Source organism: Globicephala melas, chromosome 12 (assembly GCF_963455315.2).
Source record: "Globicephala melas chromosome 12, mGloMel1.2, whole genome shotgun sequence".
In the NCBI taxonomy this organism is placed as follows: Eukaryota; Metazoa; Chordata; class Mammalia; order Artiodactyla; family Delphinidae; genus Globicephala; species Globicephala melas.
The window spans coordinates 54,043,627-54,062,926 of NC_083325.1; the positions used below are offsets into that span (position 1 = coordinate 54,043,627).

Below are 19,300 nucleotides of genomic sequence, written 5' to 3' on the forward strand. Positions count from 1 at the left end.
CAGACGTCCAGGGCAGAGAACAGAGTGAGCATTTAGTCACAGTCTGGGCAGTAAGGTTTCTGGGTAAAATGAAATCTGAGAATTAAACGTGGCATTTCAGGCCTAATGGTTTGTTAAACACCAACGGGCTGCTTCCTAATTTGGAAATAGTCCACTCAGGAAAACATATTTGCCCACTGTCTAAATTCAGTGTCTAAGGAGACCCAGTCTGACTTTCAAATCAATCTTTCCTCTCTGGGATACACTCAGCCTAATTTTGACATTTCATACAGTCTCAACTCAGGAGACTTTGATCTGGGGTGGGGAGTGTACCTGGAATCTGGAAGCAGATTGAGGGTCTAAACAGCCTTATCTTCCCTGTGAGTGTGTCTATGTGTGTGTATCTACGTACACATGACTCCCTCCCCTGCGTGAGCATTCTGCCCCCTCCCCCGAGTCCACTGCTGGACAATGCCACCCAATTGCTTGGCATAGACTGGAAACAAGTCAAATGCTGACTAAGCACAAAAGCCCCACGGAAGCTGTGTTGAGGGAAGGGGACAGTCCATTCCTATTAAAAAAGAAGCCTAACCCTTAGGAGAAGAAGGTATGCCCCACTTTGATAGTAAAGAGAAAAAAAAAAAACACAAAAACCCCGCTACGTCAACAATCTCCTGCCTGTGGTATTAAAACCAGGTTCTTCAACTGTCAAAAGCAGTTAACTAGTTTAGGAAAGACACCTGGCTGTTGAAATAGGGCTCCAAAAGGCCACTAATCCTTCCATTCACTCAGTTAACTGCTAGATCCCCCAAATTGATTCAACAGGTATGCAGTGGTGAATTCAGCCCATACTGAAGCCAAAGGGAAAAACAGCAAGGGGCGGGCAGCTCTTCTCTGAAAACACCGGAGGAACCAGCCAGAAAAGCTTTTATGGCCCGACAAGTTTTCTGCTGAATACAGAGCACCTAAATTACCCTACCCTAATGGAAGTTACATTTTCGTGCTCAGTCAAAAAGCCAACAAAATACACAATTTATACAAAATAGCATCAACCTCTTAGGTAGTCTTTTCTAGCACTTTTATCCCAATTCACAGCATATGTCTTGCTATAAAATAAAATATATTTCTTATAACCAACTTGTATGTGGCTGTTCATATCACCGCATTAGAACTGACCATGGGCGATATTAGAAACATTCTCACACCCAACCAAATCTATTTAGTATGACAAAAGAGATTTGTGAGTTTTCTCAGAAGATACAGGTACACAGGAAACAGGAATACAGTAATAATTCTTATGATTTCAGACAGGCTTTGTTTTGAAACAAACACAGGCACAATTACACAGACAATTATGAAATGGGGCATTTCAATTGCAATTATGCAACCCAATACCGATGCAGAGAAACAATTCTTAACCATAAAGTTCAAAAGAAATGTAAGTGGATAAACTTTCTAAAGCAGCTATAATTTTTTCCCCTCTCAATATCGGCACTTCGCCAAAATTTGAGAAAATAAAAACACTTTTAAACTATTCAATAATATACAACATTAGTTTCTTACAAACTTCCAAAGAGCCTGGACTAGTGACATCTCCAGGACACTGGATTTCTACACCCACAACACACAAATGTAAACTGAATTCTCGCCAATTCATGTATTTTCATGAGAAAAAAATGGAACTATTCTCATGGTTCTGATGCTCTATATTTTACAAGAAAAAATAAGAACAGGCGATCTTAGATGCTACTGCAGGGATGGGTTTTCTTTGTCTGGCAGATTTAGTTGCAGGAAGAAATCATTTCTCTGCATTTTCACCAGTATAAATGGAACTACCTGTATTGCCTTTTAAAACATTCCGAATTCTGATTTTTTAAACAAGAAAATAGGAAGCCAGTGTGCAACCTATACAGTCGCCAAAGGAGAGCTGCCACTAGCTGAACTACTCAGCTAAATGGCTGGTTTGCATTGCCCTGGTCTTTATCTAGCACTGAGAATAGACTGCTGTTTTATCCAAAGAGGAATAAATTGCTGTTATTGTGATGTTAGCCCATCACTTGGCATTGCAATTCAAGTTTTTGTGAGAAAGAAATGTATGATCTAACTGCGACTTGACCTATGCCTTCAGAGATCCATCTAGGTGCTCTAATGGAGCAGAAAAAGTGGTGAATACAAGAACATGCAAACTGATGGTGAAAAATTTGTTTGATGATAGAAGTGAGCAGAGAAGACATCTGAGAGTCGCTGTTTTTATGACAGCTAAGTTTGCTTAACATGCAAAAGGATTCGCCCCCAGTCTCCCACCTATCACTTTAATTGTATCACGCTAAATACACGTTTTGCCTCTACTAAAGATAGGAGGATATATAGCTAACCTACTAATGACATTACTGTGAAAGTGGACACAGATGATTCCTTACAGATAAACATCTGAATTTCCACAAAAGGCATTAGAGCATCTCCGGGATGAACCAGGCAAGGAGAGGCTTGGGTTCCCTGCAGAAAAGTCATTCTCTCTTAATCCTAGGTAGCACATATAAATGTCTACCATACACTTGCATTGCTGCACAGGACTATATATACTTACTTTCAATCAGATAATTGTGTGATTGAGTTTTTAAAAACTCGCCCTGGTTGCCATCTCGTTTTATCAACCATTTATTCAAAATTTCCCTGGAAAGGACCTCTTTTGAAAGAGGCCTGGAGAACAGCAGTAGATTTGAGCCCTGATAAAGGCTCACTTTTCATCCATAGTCAGAGCCTAAATGTGCTCTTCTTGTACCTAAACAGATAATAAGCACTCAGCACACTCCTCCTCCTTGACACAACGCACTGAGACTAATCACACATAATTGGAGAGGAGGAGCAGAGGGCTGGCCATGCTATTGTGTCCAGAGGACAAACGGTCAGTTTATGAGGCTTTGGGCTGATGTAGTCATTTCTTATACATCTATAGGGAAAAAAAACATCCCGTTTAAAAGAAAAAAGGAGAATGGGTGAGAGAGAGAGACAGCAAAACAGAGATGGCAGATTTAATACAATTAATTTGAGGGTGATCTGAAAGATTTGCTTTCTTTCTTTCTTTTTTTTAACCAGGAAAGAATCATCATGTTTGCTGGGTTGGCAGATGAAAAATGACCCCCACTAAAATAGAACAAAGACCAAGATATTTTCTAAAGGGGGGGTGGGGGGTGGGGTGGGAATCACCAAAAGAAATTCTGTCTCAATGAGAGGGAAAAATACTTGGGTGGCTCTCAAGCCCAATTCAAATCTCACATAGGCCGCTTATACCTAGTTAAAGACAAAAGTTTGGTGCAGGGCTTCCCTGGTGGCGCAGTGGTTGAGAGTCCGCCTGCCAACGTAGGGGACACGGGTTCGTGCCCCGGTCCGGGAAGATCCCACGTGCCGTGGAGCGGCTGGGCCCGTGAGCCATGGCCGCTGAGCCTGCGCGTCCGGAGCCTGTGCTCCACAACGGGAGAGGCCACAACAGTGAGAGGCCCGTGTACCACCAAAAAAAAAAAAGAAAAAAAAAAGAAAAAAAAAGTTTGGTGCAGGAAGAGCAACAAGCAGGACGGCTGGGGAGTCAACGTGGGTGAGGACAGGTGGACCCCGGAACCCACACATGGAATGTTGCAAAGGCAGTTGGGGCCCATGTCCTGGGGGCTTGAAAATCTCAGGGAGCCAACGGCTTACTTCATATTATACCCGTTACAGATTTCTGTTTTTGTGAAAATCCTGCCTGTGCACTGGATGTTTTCTTTGTCTTTCGAGCAGCTTAATCTTCTATTCATCTTTGGTTAAAATAAGCAGAAGTGGGTAATGAAGGTTTTCTTCATATATATCCTGGTTTTCCTTTTTCAACTGAAAAAGAATAATAGAGGAAAAAAGGGTAAGGAGACTCCAGTTAGGAATTTTCACCAATCAGTTTTAAAGTTGAGTAGAAGGAAGACTTCTTACCTAAGTATATTGTTCTGGAAAAATAAAGCACAAAAAAGCAACCCAAAGTGGTCCTCAGTGGCAGTGACAAGACAATACTATGTATCAAGCTGGGATTTTTTTTTTTTTTTGGTGAGGGGTAGGGTGTTTTTTCATAAATAGCCAGGATGCTTTTATGACTTTGTGGACTCCGAGGTACTTAGGCACAGGGAGAGCTGGGGGCTTGCTCATCTTCACCAGACCAGCCATTTGGCGTCAAAGTTTCTGCTCCTGGATCTCTCTGCCCCCTGTCAGTGCCCCAGGAATCAGGCCGGCAGGCGTTTCAGATCATTTGGAGACCTGGGCACAAGGGACAGACTGGTGGGGCCTAAGACATTTCAGAGGCTCTCCAGCTGCTTCCTAGGGGTTTCAGTATTAATGATAAGTAATTCAAGCATTGTTTTCTCCGAGGAGGAAAACAGATTCCAACAACAGGAGCAGCAAAATCTTCGGTACTATTCAGGTGGAGTTCTGAGAGCCTTCCCATGATAGACTTAAAAGTCCAGTCAGAGTTCTCAAATCTAAAGTACACTTTTCCTCATTCAGCTAGAATAATTTTCAGAATCGTATTTATATTTATTCTAGCAAATAATACATTGCTATCTATAAAGACAAAATTGCTATTTTGGAAGCTGGTGTTTTGGAGCCAATTGTGAATTTATTTTTGGATTTATAAGGATCAGAAATAAATATTTCTTTTAATTATACATGGAACCCATTCCTTTATTGTTTCAGATCAGACAAACATCCCACCCCGCCCTCCCCTGGATCTAAATAAATGGCTCCAGCATGACACTTTCCTGCATTCGTAGGTCTGGGGCACGTTAACTCGAATCTTTCTAAAGTGCATGTTTCTTCTAAATCATATTCCCAAACTGTGACATGCCCTCACTATTAAGGACAGCAGCAGTGATCCTACTTTTCCTTTTCCTCTGGGAAACATAAAGCCAACGCAGTCTCTACTTTCGAATCCATATTCCTAAGAACTGATGGTGGTACGATCGCTGAAGTCACTCATTCTGTTTCCCTTGATGGCGTTTGCCCTTTTTACAGATGGTTAGTTGTCCATTTAGAAAGATCCTCATGAATTTTTGTTGCCACCAAAGTAACGACAGTGTTACTCCTAAACACACATCTGTCAACATCTCTCGATTTAATCTAATTTTTTAAAATGCCCCCAAAGTGGCTTCCTAAACTTCCCAAACCAAACCCACTATAACCGGGACTACCGACTGTAAATACCTCTGTTGCCAGTTGCCCTAGTGATAGAAGGAGCTCACTGAAATATTTTACAGAGGGAAGAGGGGGCCAAGCTAGCTAAATTCTTCCTCTGGGATTGGGGATAAGGGAAAGTTGATTACTCAGTGTGAGTCAGCTGACCTACTCACTCACAATGCACTAATATACAGAGACTCAAATGAGCTCTTTATAAAGTCCCTGAGGTAATATGTGGGATAAATAATTCTTCGGTAAATATGGGTTAGAAATCACTTTTACCTTGGATTCTATGCTGACCTCTGGAGGCCAAAGCAGAGGCTTCCTTGCTAGAAGAGGCCAGGGGCCAGCCCCATGTTGACTGTGAGTCCTTCCAGCTATAGGAAAGCGCCGACAACCCTCAAAGGCAGCCCTACACCCCAGCACCAGATCATTTCCGAATGCAGGCTGTTACGTGAGGGTACTTGAACACACACAAAGCTGTTAGCAAATACTGGCTTCGATGGGGGAACGTTATGTGGTTTAAGAATAATTCCATGTACCCAGGCTGTACTTCTTGGCCCAATTAATAATTATAATTTTAAGAAATAAAAAAGCACCTTGAAAAAAAACAAACAAAAAGCAAATTGTGAATAAAACGATTTTCCAATTTCATAGGTTAAAACAGGGTCTTTGAGGACTGAACTGTATTATATAGCTGCTATTAGTGGCATCATGCTTTACTTCATAATTGGATGTAACATGCTCAGCCTCGCCACAGTGCGAACAGCAGCAGCGGGAGTGAAGTTCAGACTGTTTACCCTTTACAGTATCCACAATTATCAACAGCACACCACACAGATTATACAAACCAGCCACTTGTAATGTGGCATTTTGAATAGATAAGCAGAAGTGCAATATGGCCGTGCTTTTAACACAATGTACTGCCTTCACAGCCGAGCCCCAGCCTATTTTCATGGCTAAACACAAAAATACAGAAAACAAACACATGGGTGGTTTTGCAAAAGTTAAAGAAAAAAAAGGAAAAGAAAACTATGGCATGTAAAATTATATTTCAAGGAATATTTGCATGATTGAGAATATTTTTATCAACTCATTTCAAGCCAGCTGTAATCTCTAAGTCAAGTCTCTAGCTTGCTAAACAATTGGCTATCTTAATATCCTAAGGGTTTTGAGCCCTAACATCGGGGCAACGCGTTTGATTCCTAGCCTGGAGGAGACCAAGAGGTTAGGTGGGAGAGGGAAGTGTGTTCTTTTCTCCCCGTTGCCTGGACGAACAGAAAGGCAATATTTTAAAAACACGCTACACCTCTGGCTGCCTGGCTTCTGAGCACAGTGGCTGCACGGTGTGGGCACAATTTCACAAAAGCACTGGCAGAAAAGTGCAGAATGGCACCGTTTTGATTACAGGCTTGCTTTTTAACGGAAATAAAATTTCACAGTTAACAATGAGAGGTGAAAAGTTTAAGAGGCAAAGCTGTTCCTCCTGATCATGACTGTTAATCAGCTTCATGGGTGGTTGCCTAAATCTGCAATTTTTTTTTTTTTTTTTACCTTGCACTACTGCCAAGATTGTAACTAATTTTTTTTCCCCTGTTGTAAGAGGAGGGGTGAAAAACTCGGCATAGAAGGCAGCTGTGTATGAGTGACGTGAGGCACTAATGCAGAGGGCAAAATTAAAATTCATGAATCTCTTCACAACCATTTGTGTAACAAGATTAAGACGGGACAGCGGAAAAGAGTGGCATTATCAGGCGTCTTACAGTCCTCCAGCTGGTTACGCCCTATTCCAACACAGTAGGGCTAAGAGGATAACACGCTGCCTGAAGGAAGACGCTGCTCCTCCATTTGGGAGCAGGCTCGTCCCTGGGACCATGGGGGTTTGGCCAGGGATGGAGAGGAAGAAAGCTGATTGCCGCTCAAGATGGAAAACTTTTAAGCCCCGGCTCTCAGCACGCGGCAAACAAAAGCGGCCAGGGTGGAGGATCCCGGCAGCCGCGCCGGCCCCTGCGCATCCCCGGAGCCCCGGGCGCGCGGGCGGGAGGCGGGCAGGGGCCGGAGCGGACCGCGGTGCTGGCTTCGGTCTCCGTCCCCGCGCCCCCGTGATGAGCAGTTGGGCCCGGCGAGGACCAGGGACGCTCCCCACTCTCTGCAGCCGGGCCCGCGGCTCTGTGTCCGGACTCTGGTAGAGATCCTCTCCGGGCATCGTCCTCTTGCAAAAGAGACCTCCCTGTGCGAGCCAGAGTCGGGTCCTCGGGGCCCCTCTCCGTCCAGTCAGCACACGGTTAAACCCGCTGCTGAAGCAGAAAAGCCGGGCATTCTGTGCTTCTGGTACAGAAGGGACAAGAGGCATTCTTTGGCTACACGCGGGAGGACAAGAAGCCAGCTGAAATTGCCCGCATCATGAAAAATATACATCATGGGTGCTCGTTTATACCATCTAGGTAGGGCACCCCAAGCCTGCAGAATATTCCCCTAGGGTTCTACTTCCTGAGAACAAAATGCAACTCTCACCTGTCACAACAAGAACCAAAAGAGGAGGGGGAACTATTCCTTAGTCCAGTGTCAGCAAGGTGGGGAACTGAACTTTGAAGCAATTATGATGAGATAAACACTAAGGCCACTTCGTTATTATGGAAATTTATTTTGTGCGACCAATCAATCAGACTCTGATTATTTACAGGGTACTGTGGGTATGGTGCACAGTATAAACCTAAGAGGCATGTTTAGTGATTTATAAAACGTGCCATGCTTAGCAGGGTAGTGTACAACATCGGAAATAAAAAGAGGAGGTTGCTGCCCACTAGGTGCTGACAATCTAAAGTCCTAGACAAAGAAGAGGTGGCTACTAAGGACTTGAATGCCTGGCATGACCCAACACACTTCAGATCTTGCAGGAGGAGACAGAGGGTATGGGGCACAATGCTGACATTTTCTGCTGGTGGAGAAACCCTCACCTTTGCTCTCCTGAGCTATGACTGAGAAACTAAAAGCATTTGTCCTTCAGGGGGAAAGTGAATGACATGACAAGAAGCAGCCGTCAGCTGATCCCTGTAGCTCTAGCCCCACCCTGGAGAGGAGGCTGTTTTCATCCCTTTGTGTAGAAGAGCCCAGGGGGCCAGGAGAGACCCTTCCCTGACCAGGTAAAACCCTCAAAGCCATTCCTTTTGTTCTGGAGAGGAGTTGAAAAAGGGAGAACATCATTCTAGAGGCAGGTAAGATTTGAATAACATGCCATTCTGTTTTTATTTTCTGATTGTAAGCAAAAGGGCCCGATTCCACCAGTGAGAGGAAGTGATTTAACCCTTTCAGTTCACAAAGCATCATTTTTTCCCCCCCAGGAGCTTAAATGGAGACCTGGAGACCCAAAGAAATGAACCCATTTCCAGAAAGTGAAGATTTCCTTTTTATTGCTTAGAAGATCAGATCCACTTTGCATATAATTTTTCAAAAGTCAACACACTTCTACATTATATCATAGTCCTGGGTAATAAAGAATGCTATTCACATTTTCCCAGGAGAAAAATAAGGTCAAGGCTTTACTTTTCTGTGGTCACGACTTGCAAAATTGACAAGTCAAAGTCTGTTGCCAAGGTCAGACTAGCTCAGAGAAGGGACCTTTCTGTACCGCACAAAATTACAGAAGAAGTACATGCTATTCTAGTAACTGTGATATGTATTAGCAAACGTGAGATTCCTAAAAAGTTTTCGGTGGAACACTGGCCTCTCAGTGTCCTATATTGCTCTATACCTATAAATAATAAAAAGGCTGATAACATTGCTTTATGTAAGCAAGCTTAGAATCACTCTCAGATAAGTGCTTTTGACCTAAATCTTGTAGCGCCTCGATCTGACATATAACCCCACAACTGTGAAATTCTGTGAGATTTAACAGTCTCAAGCTGCCAACTGACCCAGCCATAAAGCAAGCAGAGATAAAGATTTACAGTCTAACATGATACAATTAGACATTCACCTTCTATTTATTTCAGTGAAGCTAAGCATTTAACCTACTTAAAAGCTGAAGGTTTTTCATTAAAATATAAATGCTTGTTTATCATTCATTCTATGCCACCTCCCCTGTATCCTACAAATTAGTCTATTATGAATGAAGAGATTAGTTAGTTTCAGAGAAAGGAGTAAACAGGAATGGTTTCTGTACAATCCTTCTAGACATGCAAAGATAAAAGATGGCTTTGCCACACAAAATAATCAGATACAAATAGCTGTTCAGAAGCAGCACACCTAAGGAGTCCTTTAATCAAATATTTAGGTTACCTGCCAAAAAGACCATGATCTCTTCAAAATGCAATGCGGATTAAAGTGTTATCTAACACAAGCAGAAAACTAACCTTGGAGTGGAAGTTTGAAATGTGTTCATCATAATTTTCATGTCTTTGGATAGAGAACCCAGCTTTTTCAGCTAGATTGCAAAACTGGTTTAAAGTATTCCCTCGGCGTGGGGCGAATACCATTGCTTTCCCCTAGAACGTTAAAAAGGAAATTCACACATTTTAAAACGGGAAGGCAACCAAACATAACAGACATTAGTCAAAGCATTTAATTGTACTGCTCTCAGGTAGAAAACTCATTTGTCTTTAGACGTCCACACAGCATGGGCATCCACAGTGAGAATAATTTCAAGGACAGATATACATCAAATAAGAAAAAAAAAGTCATTTAAATGGTGAGTTGCTATGTTTTATCATTTTCAAACAATGCATGTAATAAACAACAGGGAACTCAACGCTGGTTTTCTGTACAATACATACCTCTCTTGGGTCCACTGGTTTAAACCATCAACTAGATTTTAGAATAATGGGTCCAGGGCAGTGCCACCCACCTTGCGACTCCTTAGCAGCTGCCAACACATCTGCAACACAGCTCCAGAGCATGTGGCCACAGATGCCTGTCAATGTTAGTTTATTGTGCCCTGGAAATTCAGTACCAAGAAATCCTCCACAGAGATAAGTAACCACAATGCATTTCAGTTCTGCCACCAGCCTTTTCTGTGACCATGCTGCCAGAGACAGAGCTACAGGATCTTGATTTCCAACTTCATTGAATCCTTCATAAGGGTCATCATTATGGTAAAACAGTCCCTCAAAGTTATTCAAGTGATTACTTTTTTTAAAAAAAAATTATTTATTTATTTATTTATTTATGGCTGCATTTGGGTCTTCGTTGCTGCACGCGGGCTTTCTCTAGTTGCAGCGAGCGGAGGCTACTCTTCATTGCGGTGCGCGGGCTTCTCATTGCGAAGCATGCACTCTAGGCACGTGGTCTTCAGCAGTTGTGACACGCGGGCTCAGTAGTTGTGGCTCACGGGCTCTAGAGTGCAGGCTCAGTAGTTGTGGCACACGGGCTTAGTTGCTCCGCGGCATGTGGGATCTTCCCGGACAAGGGCTCGAACCCGTGTCCCCTGCATTGGCAGGCAGATTCTTAACCACTGCACCACCAGAGAAGTCCCCTCAAGTGATTACTTTTCAAAGGAAGTGGTAAAATCAGGGCAATCCAGCTTTTCTAAATAAACTGCACAACCTTATCAGATTGTTGTAGTGGGGAGAGTGGGAGGACTTGAGTAAAGTATATACTGGATTTCAGAAGACTCTCTGGCATGAAACTCTACAGCAACCATTTGCTAACTACTAGGTGCATGTGAGTTTTTCTTCTCCCTTGTAGATGTGCACAGAATGACTAAACTTCAGAATCTTCTTTTTCCTTTTATTTGTTTAAAAGATGACTGTATGCTTCTGTTAATTTCAGGGTTATACTTCACCTCTATGAAATAACACTTCAGGTTTTGAGGGAATCATGAAAATATATCCCTGTTTTTTTTTAATAAATGTATTTATTTAATTTATTTATGGCTGTGTTGGGTCTTCGTTGCAGTGCACAGGCTTCTCATTGCGGTGGCTTCTCTTGTTGCGGAGCACGGGCTCTAGGCGCACGGGCTTCAGTAGTTGTGGCTCACGGGCTCTAGAGTGCAGGCTCAGTAGTTGTGGCACACGGGCTTAGTTGCTCCACAGCATGTGGGATCTTCCCGGACCAGGGCTTGAACCCGTGTCCCCTCCATTGGCAGGCAGATTCTTAACCACTGTGCCACCAGGGAAGTCCCTATCCCAGTTTCTTTTGAAAATTGGTTTACCATTCATACCTGCCAACTGTCTATTGAGCATCTGGGACGTGGCAGACATTGGGATAAGTGCTCTGTATACATCCTCTCCTTTAGTCTTCAAACAACCCAACAAGGTAGAGATTCTCAGCTGCATGTTACAGAATGCTCAGAAAGGTTGAATCACTGGCCAAGATGACACACCAGTAAATGACTGGAAACTGACCTGACTCCAATGCCAATGCTCTTTCCACTACACGACATTGCCTTCTTATTAGTAATAGTGATGACAATAATAAATAATAAAAGCTACCACTTTGCTAGGGGCTTCACAAGCCTTCCCTTTAATCCCCTCAACAGTTTTTGCAACAATGTTGTACGGTAGACGTTACATTTTACAGATGATTAAACATGCAGTGAAGGGCTTGAAGAAGAAGGAACCGTGTGGCAGGAAGGGGTCTGGACTTAAAGGGGATCTCCACCATAAAACACGGTGTCATCTCAGGAAAATCAGAAAAATAATGTCATAGAACTGCTGAACTAGAAGGGACCTTGGAGATGACGTGAGTCCAATCTCCTCATCTTTTCAGATAAGAAACTCAAGTTATCTTAGCTGACCCACTGAGTTTTCTCACCCATGAAGTGGGAAAAACAAAGCCTCCCTTGCCTTCCACCCCCGAGCCCGAGCAAGTTGTGAGGGTAAAACGAGGTATTGAACATGAAAATAATTTGAGAAACAAGTTTATATAGATGTAAGAAAGACTAGGAGCATCTACACCACCTAACAGTGCTATAAAAATTCTAGCAACTCCCTCTCCTTCTCTCTTCCCCTCATTTAGCTGCAAGAAAACACACTGATACACTGTCCTGGACATCAAGTGTGTTTTCATACTGTGTTACATAGACATGTATACACTCAGGCACATAATTACAGCAGCACCAATCATGCCAGTAAACTTAAGGTTCTGTCAGCTTTTCCAATATTAACTGCTATTTTCAGGCGGTTTTCAAACTTAGCAGCAAAAATTCATTTTGATGTGAAACTAGATATAATACATGGTCTCAGCAGGGGAGCAGAAGTCTCCATAAAAAAAAAGAGGGAACACTAGTAGGTCATTCTAGTATTTTCTAAGAGCTGACTCCCGTTCTGGACTCTTGAATGATGGAAGTCATTTTATTTTAAAGTCACCTGCAAATATTGTCTTACCATTAAAATCAAAGAGTTGATTTTTAACAGCTATTATCTAAATTATATATCATAATGTTTACAGGACTAAGGGGTTGTGGTTGGGTTGATGTTTGCATTCACAAAACACATGCTGCCCTCACCCCAGCCCTTTGTTGGTTAGGGTGAGCTGTAAGATGACTGCAATTGAGCTCGTGTCTCAGTTTACCTGTCCTTCTGTACCCACCGCACCTAAAACAGCCGCCTTTCCCCATCCCTCCCCACCCACTCTCCCTGCTCTAGTTGTGTCCTTAGCCCTCATCACCACTGGCACACATCATAACCTTGTTTGTTATTGCCCGTCTCCTCCAGCTAGAATGTATGCTCCATGACAATGGGATCTTCTAATGTTTTATTCACTGCATTTTCTCAGTGCCTAGCACAGAGTAGACGATCAATATTTGTCGAGAGAATAAACTAAATCTAGATACTGAATAATCTGAAAAACACAAGTCTCTGGGAATTCGAAGGCCACGTTCTATTGCTTATTCTTTAGAAAAGATTTTCTCCAAGAAGCTTTTACAGAGTCAGCGGCTATAATGGGATTTCAGAGGGCAGCTTTCTGTGCACAATACTGTCCCCACAAGAAAGAGAAAGAGCGAGCAGTAGTTTTAATCCTTAATTACTCAGTTATGAGTTTCAAAATGTTTTCTTTTTCATTTCGTTGAATGCAGACACCTTTGAGATGTGGATTAATATTTAGGAGGGACAATAGGACATCCTCCATTCATTCAATAAGCATCCACTGAGCCCTACTGAGTGCCAGCATCTGCCCCATAATGAACGGTTTTAGAAGACCCCCATATCCCCAGTGGAGGAGGACACTTTGTCTGGTACAGTCAGAGGAATACATCTTACAATTTAGGCTGCAAAAATCAAAACAAGAAAAAGAATATAGATTTCAAATTAGCCCATCACTTTAGAAACATTATTTTCAATTTACCAAAGCACAACTTTCTAAGCATTCACAGTCACCGAATCATTTTAAACTCAGAATGAACACTCAATTGAATGTAAAATTTTGACTGATGAGCAGAAATTTGAGAGAATTCATTTATCCCTGGAGAGGAGAGAGGAGTAGTTCCACAAAACAACAATGATATTGTTTACATCGTAAGCTCAGTTGTTATTTTGCTAGACTAATCTATACTCATATATTAAAGGGTGTGCACGTCTGGAAAAAATAAGTCTTCTTCAGACTTATTTTACAAGTAATATGCTATGCGTTTTTCATTTCCAGGCAATAAATTATTAAATACCAATTACATGTTTAAGCGTGTGTTTATTTTCTAACCATTTCTTTACCTGGTTTCTGAGATGCTGCCTTTGTCTGCTTTCTCCCTTACATTTCCCTCAGTCTCTAAGTCCCCGACGCTGGCTTCTTTTTTTCCACCTGTTCTTTCATTGTCAGTAGTCCCCAGGGCTCTGCCTACTTTTTCTTCATGTTTTATACAGTTCTAGGCGACTGTACTGAAGTCCTCAACTTCAGCTATCAATTATGCATCAAAAACTCCCAAGTACATAACTGCAGCATTCACCATTGTCCAGGGCCCACACCCAGATTTTCAGGTGCCTGCTAGAGCTCTCCATGGGGATGTTCCGAAAGTATCTTTAACCCATTCTGCCTAAAATGGAACTCAATATCCTTGGCCCAAACCTCTACACTTCCCAGGGCACTACCCACCAAACCATCCACCCATCGCTCTCTGTCTCTCTCTCTCTCTGTCTCTCTGTCTCTCTGTCTCTCTCTCTCTCTCTCTCACACACACACACACACACACACAGCTGAATACCACCTATTAAGTATGCCAAACAAGTCTATACCCTTCACCTTCAAAATGAAACTGGAAACCAGGAAATCGTGACATTGCCTTTTAAAACCCTTGTACCTTATTCTTTCCCCAGGGAGGCACTCCAGAAATGTTTGTTGAAGGAACCTGTCAGTGAACACCCATTCGGTTCCCTCTTCTCCGTCTTTAGGCCTTCACTAGCTCCTAACTGAACAATTCTAGGTAGAAGTTGGTCCACGGTAGACCCATGAAGAGCCTTGCTGCTTTCAAGTTCTTTCTTATTCCAAACTAGCTTTTATGTTGGCCGGAGTGATCTTTCTAGGACCCATAGCTCGAAAATGGCTCTCTATCTCCATTTCAGTGGCTCTCTATGACCCACATAATAAAGTCCCATCTCTCCATCATCATGTTCTCAGCCTTTCTTAAAGTGGTACCCAAACTAACTCTTTTAACTTCATCCCTCACTCCTCCCCAACCCTAACCCCAAACCACACAGACACTCTCACACTCCAACCAGAGCAAACTCCTGCAAACACAACATGCTTTTTCGTACTCTCCACCTGTGAGCACTGTCCCCTCCACCAGGGATGCTACTTTCTAGTCTCCTTCCTCTGAGGCTTAGAATGGCCTTCTTACTCTTCAAGAACAAAGTCAAATACTGCTGCCTCTACGGAACCCTTCCTTAGGCAGTTAGTTACTCTTCGTGCTGTATCCCTAGTGCTTACCATATAGCATTATAATTCCAGGAGCTTGTGCATTAATCTGCCCTGGTAAACAGTGAGATGCTCAAAGTGCACATTATTCCTATCTATACCCCACAATCCCCAGCACAGTGTGAGGCTCAACAAATGTTTGTTGAATCAAGACGAGTTCAAATCTCGGAGCATCTCACGTTCTATAGAAGGTGTAAATTAGAAAAAAAATCACACAACAAATAAAAACAGCCCCAGGCCCTATAGGATCAAGTGCTGGGCTGTTATAAGCCATTTTGCACTGTCCACTGTAATTTCATCTGTGTGTATGTTACATCTCCATGACCACATTATAAATTCCTCAGGGGCAGAGACTCAGCACTGGATGAACAACTGGGTGGACTTCCAAGAAGAACTTCTAAGGGCTAGGCTCTTGTTCTGAGGGTCTTAAAAACCATCTGGGGACTCTCTATTCCTACACCTGGAGGGCCAGGTATGGTGGAACACAGGTCCTCACCAAGAACAGAGGAGGATTTGTTGGGCCTCTGACCCAGCAAGCAGACAGGAACCAAGGGTCCTTCAGCACCATCTCAGTTCATGCCACTGAACCCACACTCACAGGGCACTTCCCTGAGATAAGCAAAAACAGAGGTTTGTACAGATGGGTGCAGAGGTGCTAGATTTTTTAAAAGGTGAGGAAATATGTCAGTAAAAAGAAAGTGCTCTTCTCAAATGAGAGTCCATGATTTACTTTTATAGCACGGCTGGCATGTAGTCAGGACTCCGGGAATTTGGCAGTCACTTAGGGCAGCTTCTACAGGAGGTTAAATGAATTCCACAGTGATAGCGAATTCTTGACAATGGTTAGCAGCTATAACAAGCTGGAGATCTGTCCATATTGCATCCCCATCCATCTCCGCATGGTCCTGAGTAAACTCACACTAACTGGCTTGGCTCCCCTCCTTCCACCCAAAGCCATTTCAGAGGAATATTAGTAGATGCCATTGGTTGCTTGTCACTTCCGGACTGAAATTCAACTTGTAGGCTTGTGTGGCTGTATTTTAAATTACATCTGGGTCCTCCGATATCAGACATGGCTGATGGTCTTTAAGGAACACAGCGATAGGGGGTTACCTGTCAGCAACAAGAAGCCACTCACCGGAGGGAAAAAGGTACGGGAGGGGAGGGACATGTTGTTTCTTGGAATGAGTAAGATGTGCTGGTTTCATTCCTTTTTAAGATCTTTTCTTTTCTTCTTGTAAGTTTGCTAGAGAGTCCCTTGTAGCATTCTGGCAGGAGTCAGATGTTTTGACAGTGTCTCTCAACCAGTAAGTTGAGGAAAGTTTCCATCCGGGACAGGTAACAATCATTTCCTCCTGACATTTGGGGCTTCCTGTAATGACTTTCCAGGCATGGGTGCCCATTTGCCCGAGGATCTAGGCTCAGCCCTGGGATCTGCTACTATTCCTGGTCAAGCCAGGAGCCCACCCTGGTGGCTAAGCTCTCTCTGAGGGCCACCTCATCCACGACCCCCAATATAAAAGCTGAAAAGCAAGGGGAACCCTCCCCTCCCTCTACTTTCTTTGCTTCTGGATCCTCTGACTCCAGACAGCAGAGCTGCCTTAGCTAGAAATCAAGGAACCATACTCCCCAGTAATGGCAGAAGCCATTTCTTCCCAAGCTTGACACCTGAACCTTTGTGTTGCAATGGTTTCATTCTGGCCGCTTAGTATAATTTCTCTCACCTTCCTCGGTAGGGTTATCTGTACTAAAAAGTGTCATCTTCATCCAGGTAGACAATCCCCCGGACCTCTGCAGAGCCTGCAGCAGGTATGCAGGACACGGGTGCAGGGAACTGCAGCAGGCCCAGTTATGTGTAGGTATCGTCCAAGTCCAGGTCGAGAAAAAAAATTTTCCCCTCCTGCCAACCATTTCTCTGAGAACAGTTTTTGTGAAGAGCCCCCTATATTCTATACTCATCACAGCTGGAAAGTCTCCCTAATTCTTCAAGGTAATAAGAGTGAACACATACTCATTCAGAGTCAATCATGTGCTAAAGCTTTCCAATGCACTGGCTTGTTTACTCCCCATTTTACAGATGAGAAACTGAGGCTCCGAGAGATGAATCCAGTAAGTGGCTAGGTAGTAAGAATGACAAGTTTTGTATGCAGGTATTTCTGACTCCACCCACTGATACTTTGCCTTCAGAAACTGGGCCCTCCTATGAATTCGAAGCATTTGGCCAAAGTGCAGTTTTTGCTGAGTACCCTGAGAACTTGTTTTGTCTCCATTGAGTCTGCTGAGCCCTGAATTACCAAGAACTCAGAATCCACCAGTGCACCTGCCCAGGTTGTTTCTCTGTGGGCCTCTCATGGCACCTTTAGCCTCTGGGCCACAAAACCAGGGAGGGGTGGTCTAGGCTCAAGAAAACATTACAGCATCTCAAATTGTAATAGACTAAAACCTTTAGTGTTATCTTAGTCTTGGACTGTGACTCCCACACACAGACACTCATCAGGGGGAGGTCCTTTGGAAGCAGGACAACAGCCCTGGGAGCTAAGAAGGAGAAGAGTGCAGTTATCCGCTGGGTGCCCCCGAGCTCTGGGAACCCTTCCAGCCCACTGGCATGGGATAGAGAGCTGCTGCTCTTCCCTGCTGAGTCCAGGTGACCCTTCCTGAGTCCGTCTGGGTGGGGGCCCAGGGAGTGCAAATGCCTTGCCTCCCCAGACCTCCCAATGGGGATGGGACCCCTGGGTGGGAACTTCAGTATGTCCATGTGCCATCCACAACTGGGATTCCCCCCTTAGGGTGGACCCCTGACCCCTTAGACTAGAACACCCCGCAGTCTGAGCAGGCCTGCAGGACAGGAGGGGCCTAAGCGAGGTCCCCTCCTCTCATTTCTAATGCTGCATTTTGATGCGGGCCCCTCTGATTTGGCCTCCCCACTCCTCACAGAGCATGAGTAAGTACTGCCCACTCCAGGGCCCTGCCTCATCCTTCTCCGAGTTAAGGGTGAGTATCAGCTGTCAGTAGGAGCACTGCTGTCCTCAGAGGAGGCCGCTGTGTGGAGTCCCACTTCAGACTAGGGGGAGCATCGTTCAGAGTTTAACAGGGTGCAGGAGAGCTGCTAGACGTTCCAGTTCAATCTCCATGTAGATCTATTCATAGCTTGGGCAGTTTTCTCTCGTAAATCGTTCTCATGATTTACGATAGATACTATGTAAATCATGCAAATCTGCTGCAAATAGGCTTTGAAGGGGTGTTGGTGATGAGTGAAGTACTGTTTGTGCGCTGTGAGATCCAGGAGTCCTTGAAATTGTGTTTACGTATGATAGTATTCCTAGAAGCCTTTACGTCCAAGAATCTCCGTCCCCTCTCTGAAAATCCTGATCTTGCAAATGCTCATGAGAACCACCTAAGGCTAATGGGGGGATGAAGAGGCCCCCAATTCCTTCTGCCCTCAACTTGGGCTGCTCACTCAACCACGACAGCTGCCATTAATATCTTGGCGCATGCCCCTTCCTTGCCTCCAGACCTATTACCCACCTCAGAGGGAATTGAGAAGGCCAATTTAATTGAATTGATTACCACTTACAAAGCTGTGGTTACTCCTCTGAGAGGGCTATTTAAAGTTTCTGAGGTATATAGAGATAACAAAATAAAAAGCAACAGTGTAAGGCAAAGGATGATTATCAAATTGCTCTGGGAACCTTCAATGTGAAAAAGATATAAAGGAAAGATTGAAAGGTATTAGTCTATAAGTCTCACTGAGGTCAGAAGACTAGAGCAAACCTTTTTTAAAAGAAGAGATAAAACTTTAGAAAATACTTCACACACACAGTATAGTCCTTTCTCAGATAAATGTGAGTTCCTGTCTTAGACTACGTTAACATTGTTAACCTATTTTAAATCCCTATGGAACAGCAAGAGTCTTACATAGTTATAAGATTTTTTTTTTTAATGCATGTGCTTTAAGCTTGTTTTCTTACTTTAAATAGATATATATTAACTCTCTGTTTAGGCTGCAGGACCTCCTAGCTTAGTATAACAGCCCCCCAAAATAAGAGTGGATAAAAACTCTGTAATTTACTCTCAGGCATAAATGGATATATAAATGTAAAAATGTGCACAATATTTTATGCCATGCTTGGCTTCATTGTGACCTAATGTTTATAATATGTAAATAATGGCTTCCTTTTAAAGCAAAGAACAGATTAATATACAGATTCATCTGAAGCCCCTTTATTGAATATAAACAGAAATAAAAAGAAAAATGTTGTTTTGCAATAAATACCCAATGACAAAGGTA

The 19,300-nt window shown here is 43.4% G+C and overlaps 1 protein-coding gene across 2 annotated transcripts in view; it reads right to left on the reverse strand.

Annotated features, from left to right (window-relative positions):
- Positions 1 to 1,032: 1,032 nt before the first annotated feature.
- The window catches only part of CAMKMT (calmodulin-lysine N-methyltransferase), a 402,917-nt gene continuing 384,649 nt past the window's right edge, over positions 1,033 to 19,300 (reverse strand). Inside the window, exons 9-10 of one of the 2 annotated variants that reach the window (XM_060309608.2) lie at positions 9,522 to 9,653; positions 1,033 to 3,840 (exon numbers count right to left, since the gene is read on the reverse strand). In XM_060309608.2, the coding sequence (XP_060165591.1) occupies positions 3,763 to 3,840; positions 9,522 to 9,653 (210 nt within the window). In that variant the 3' untranslated portion in view covers positions 1,033 to 3,762. The remainder of the gene's footprint in view (positions 3,841 to 9,521; positions 9,654 to 19,300) is intronic. The other variant, XM_060309607.2, reaches the window with a different exon arrangement.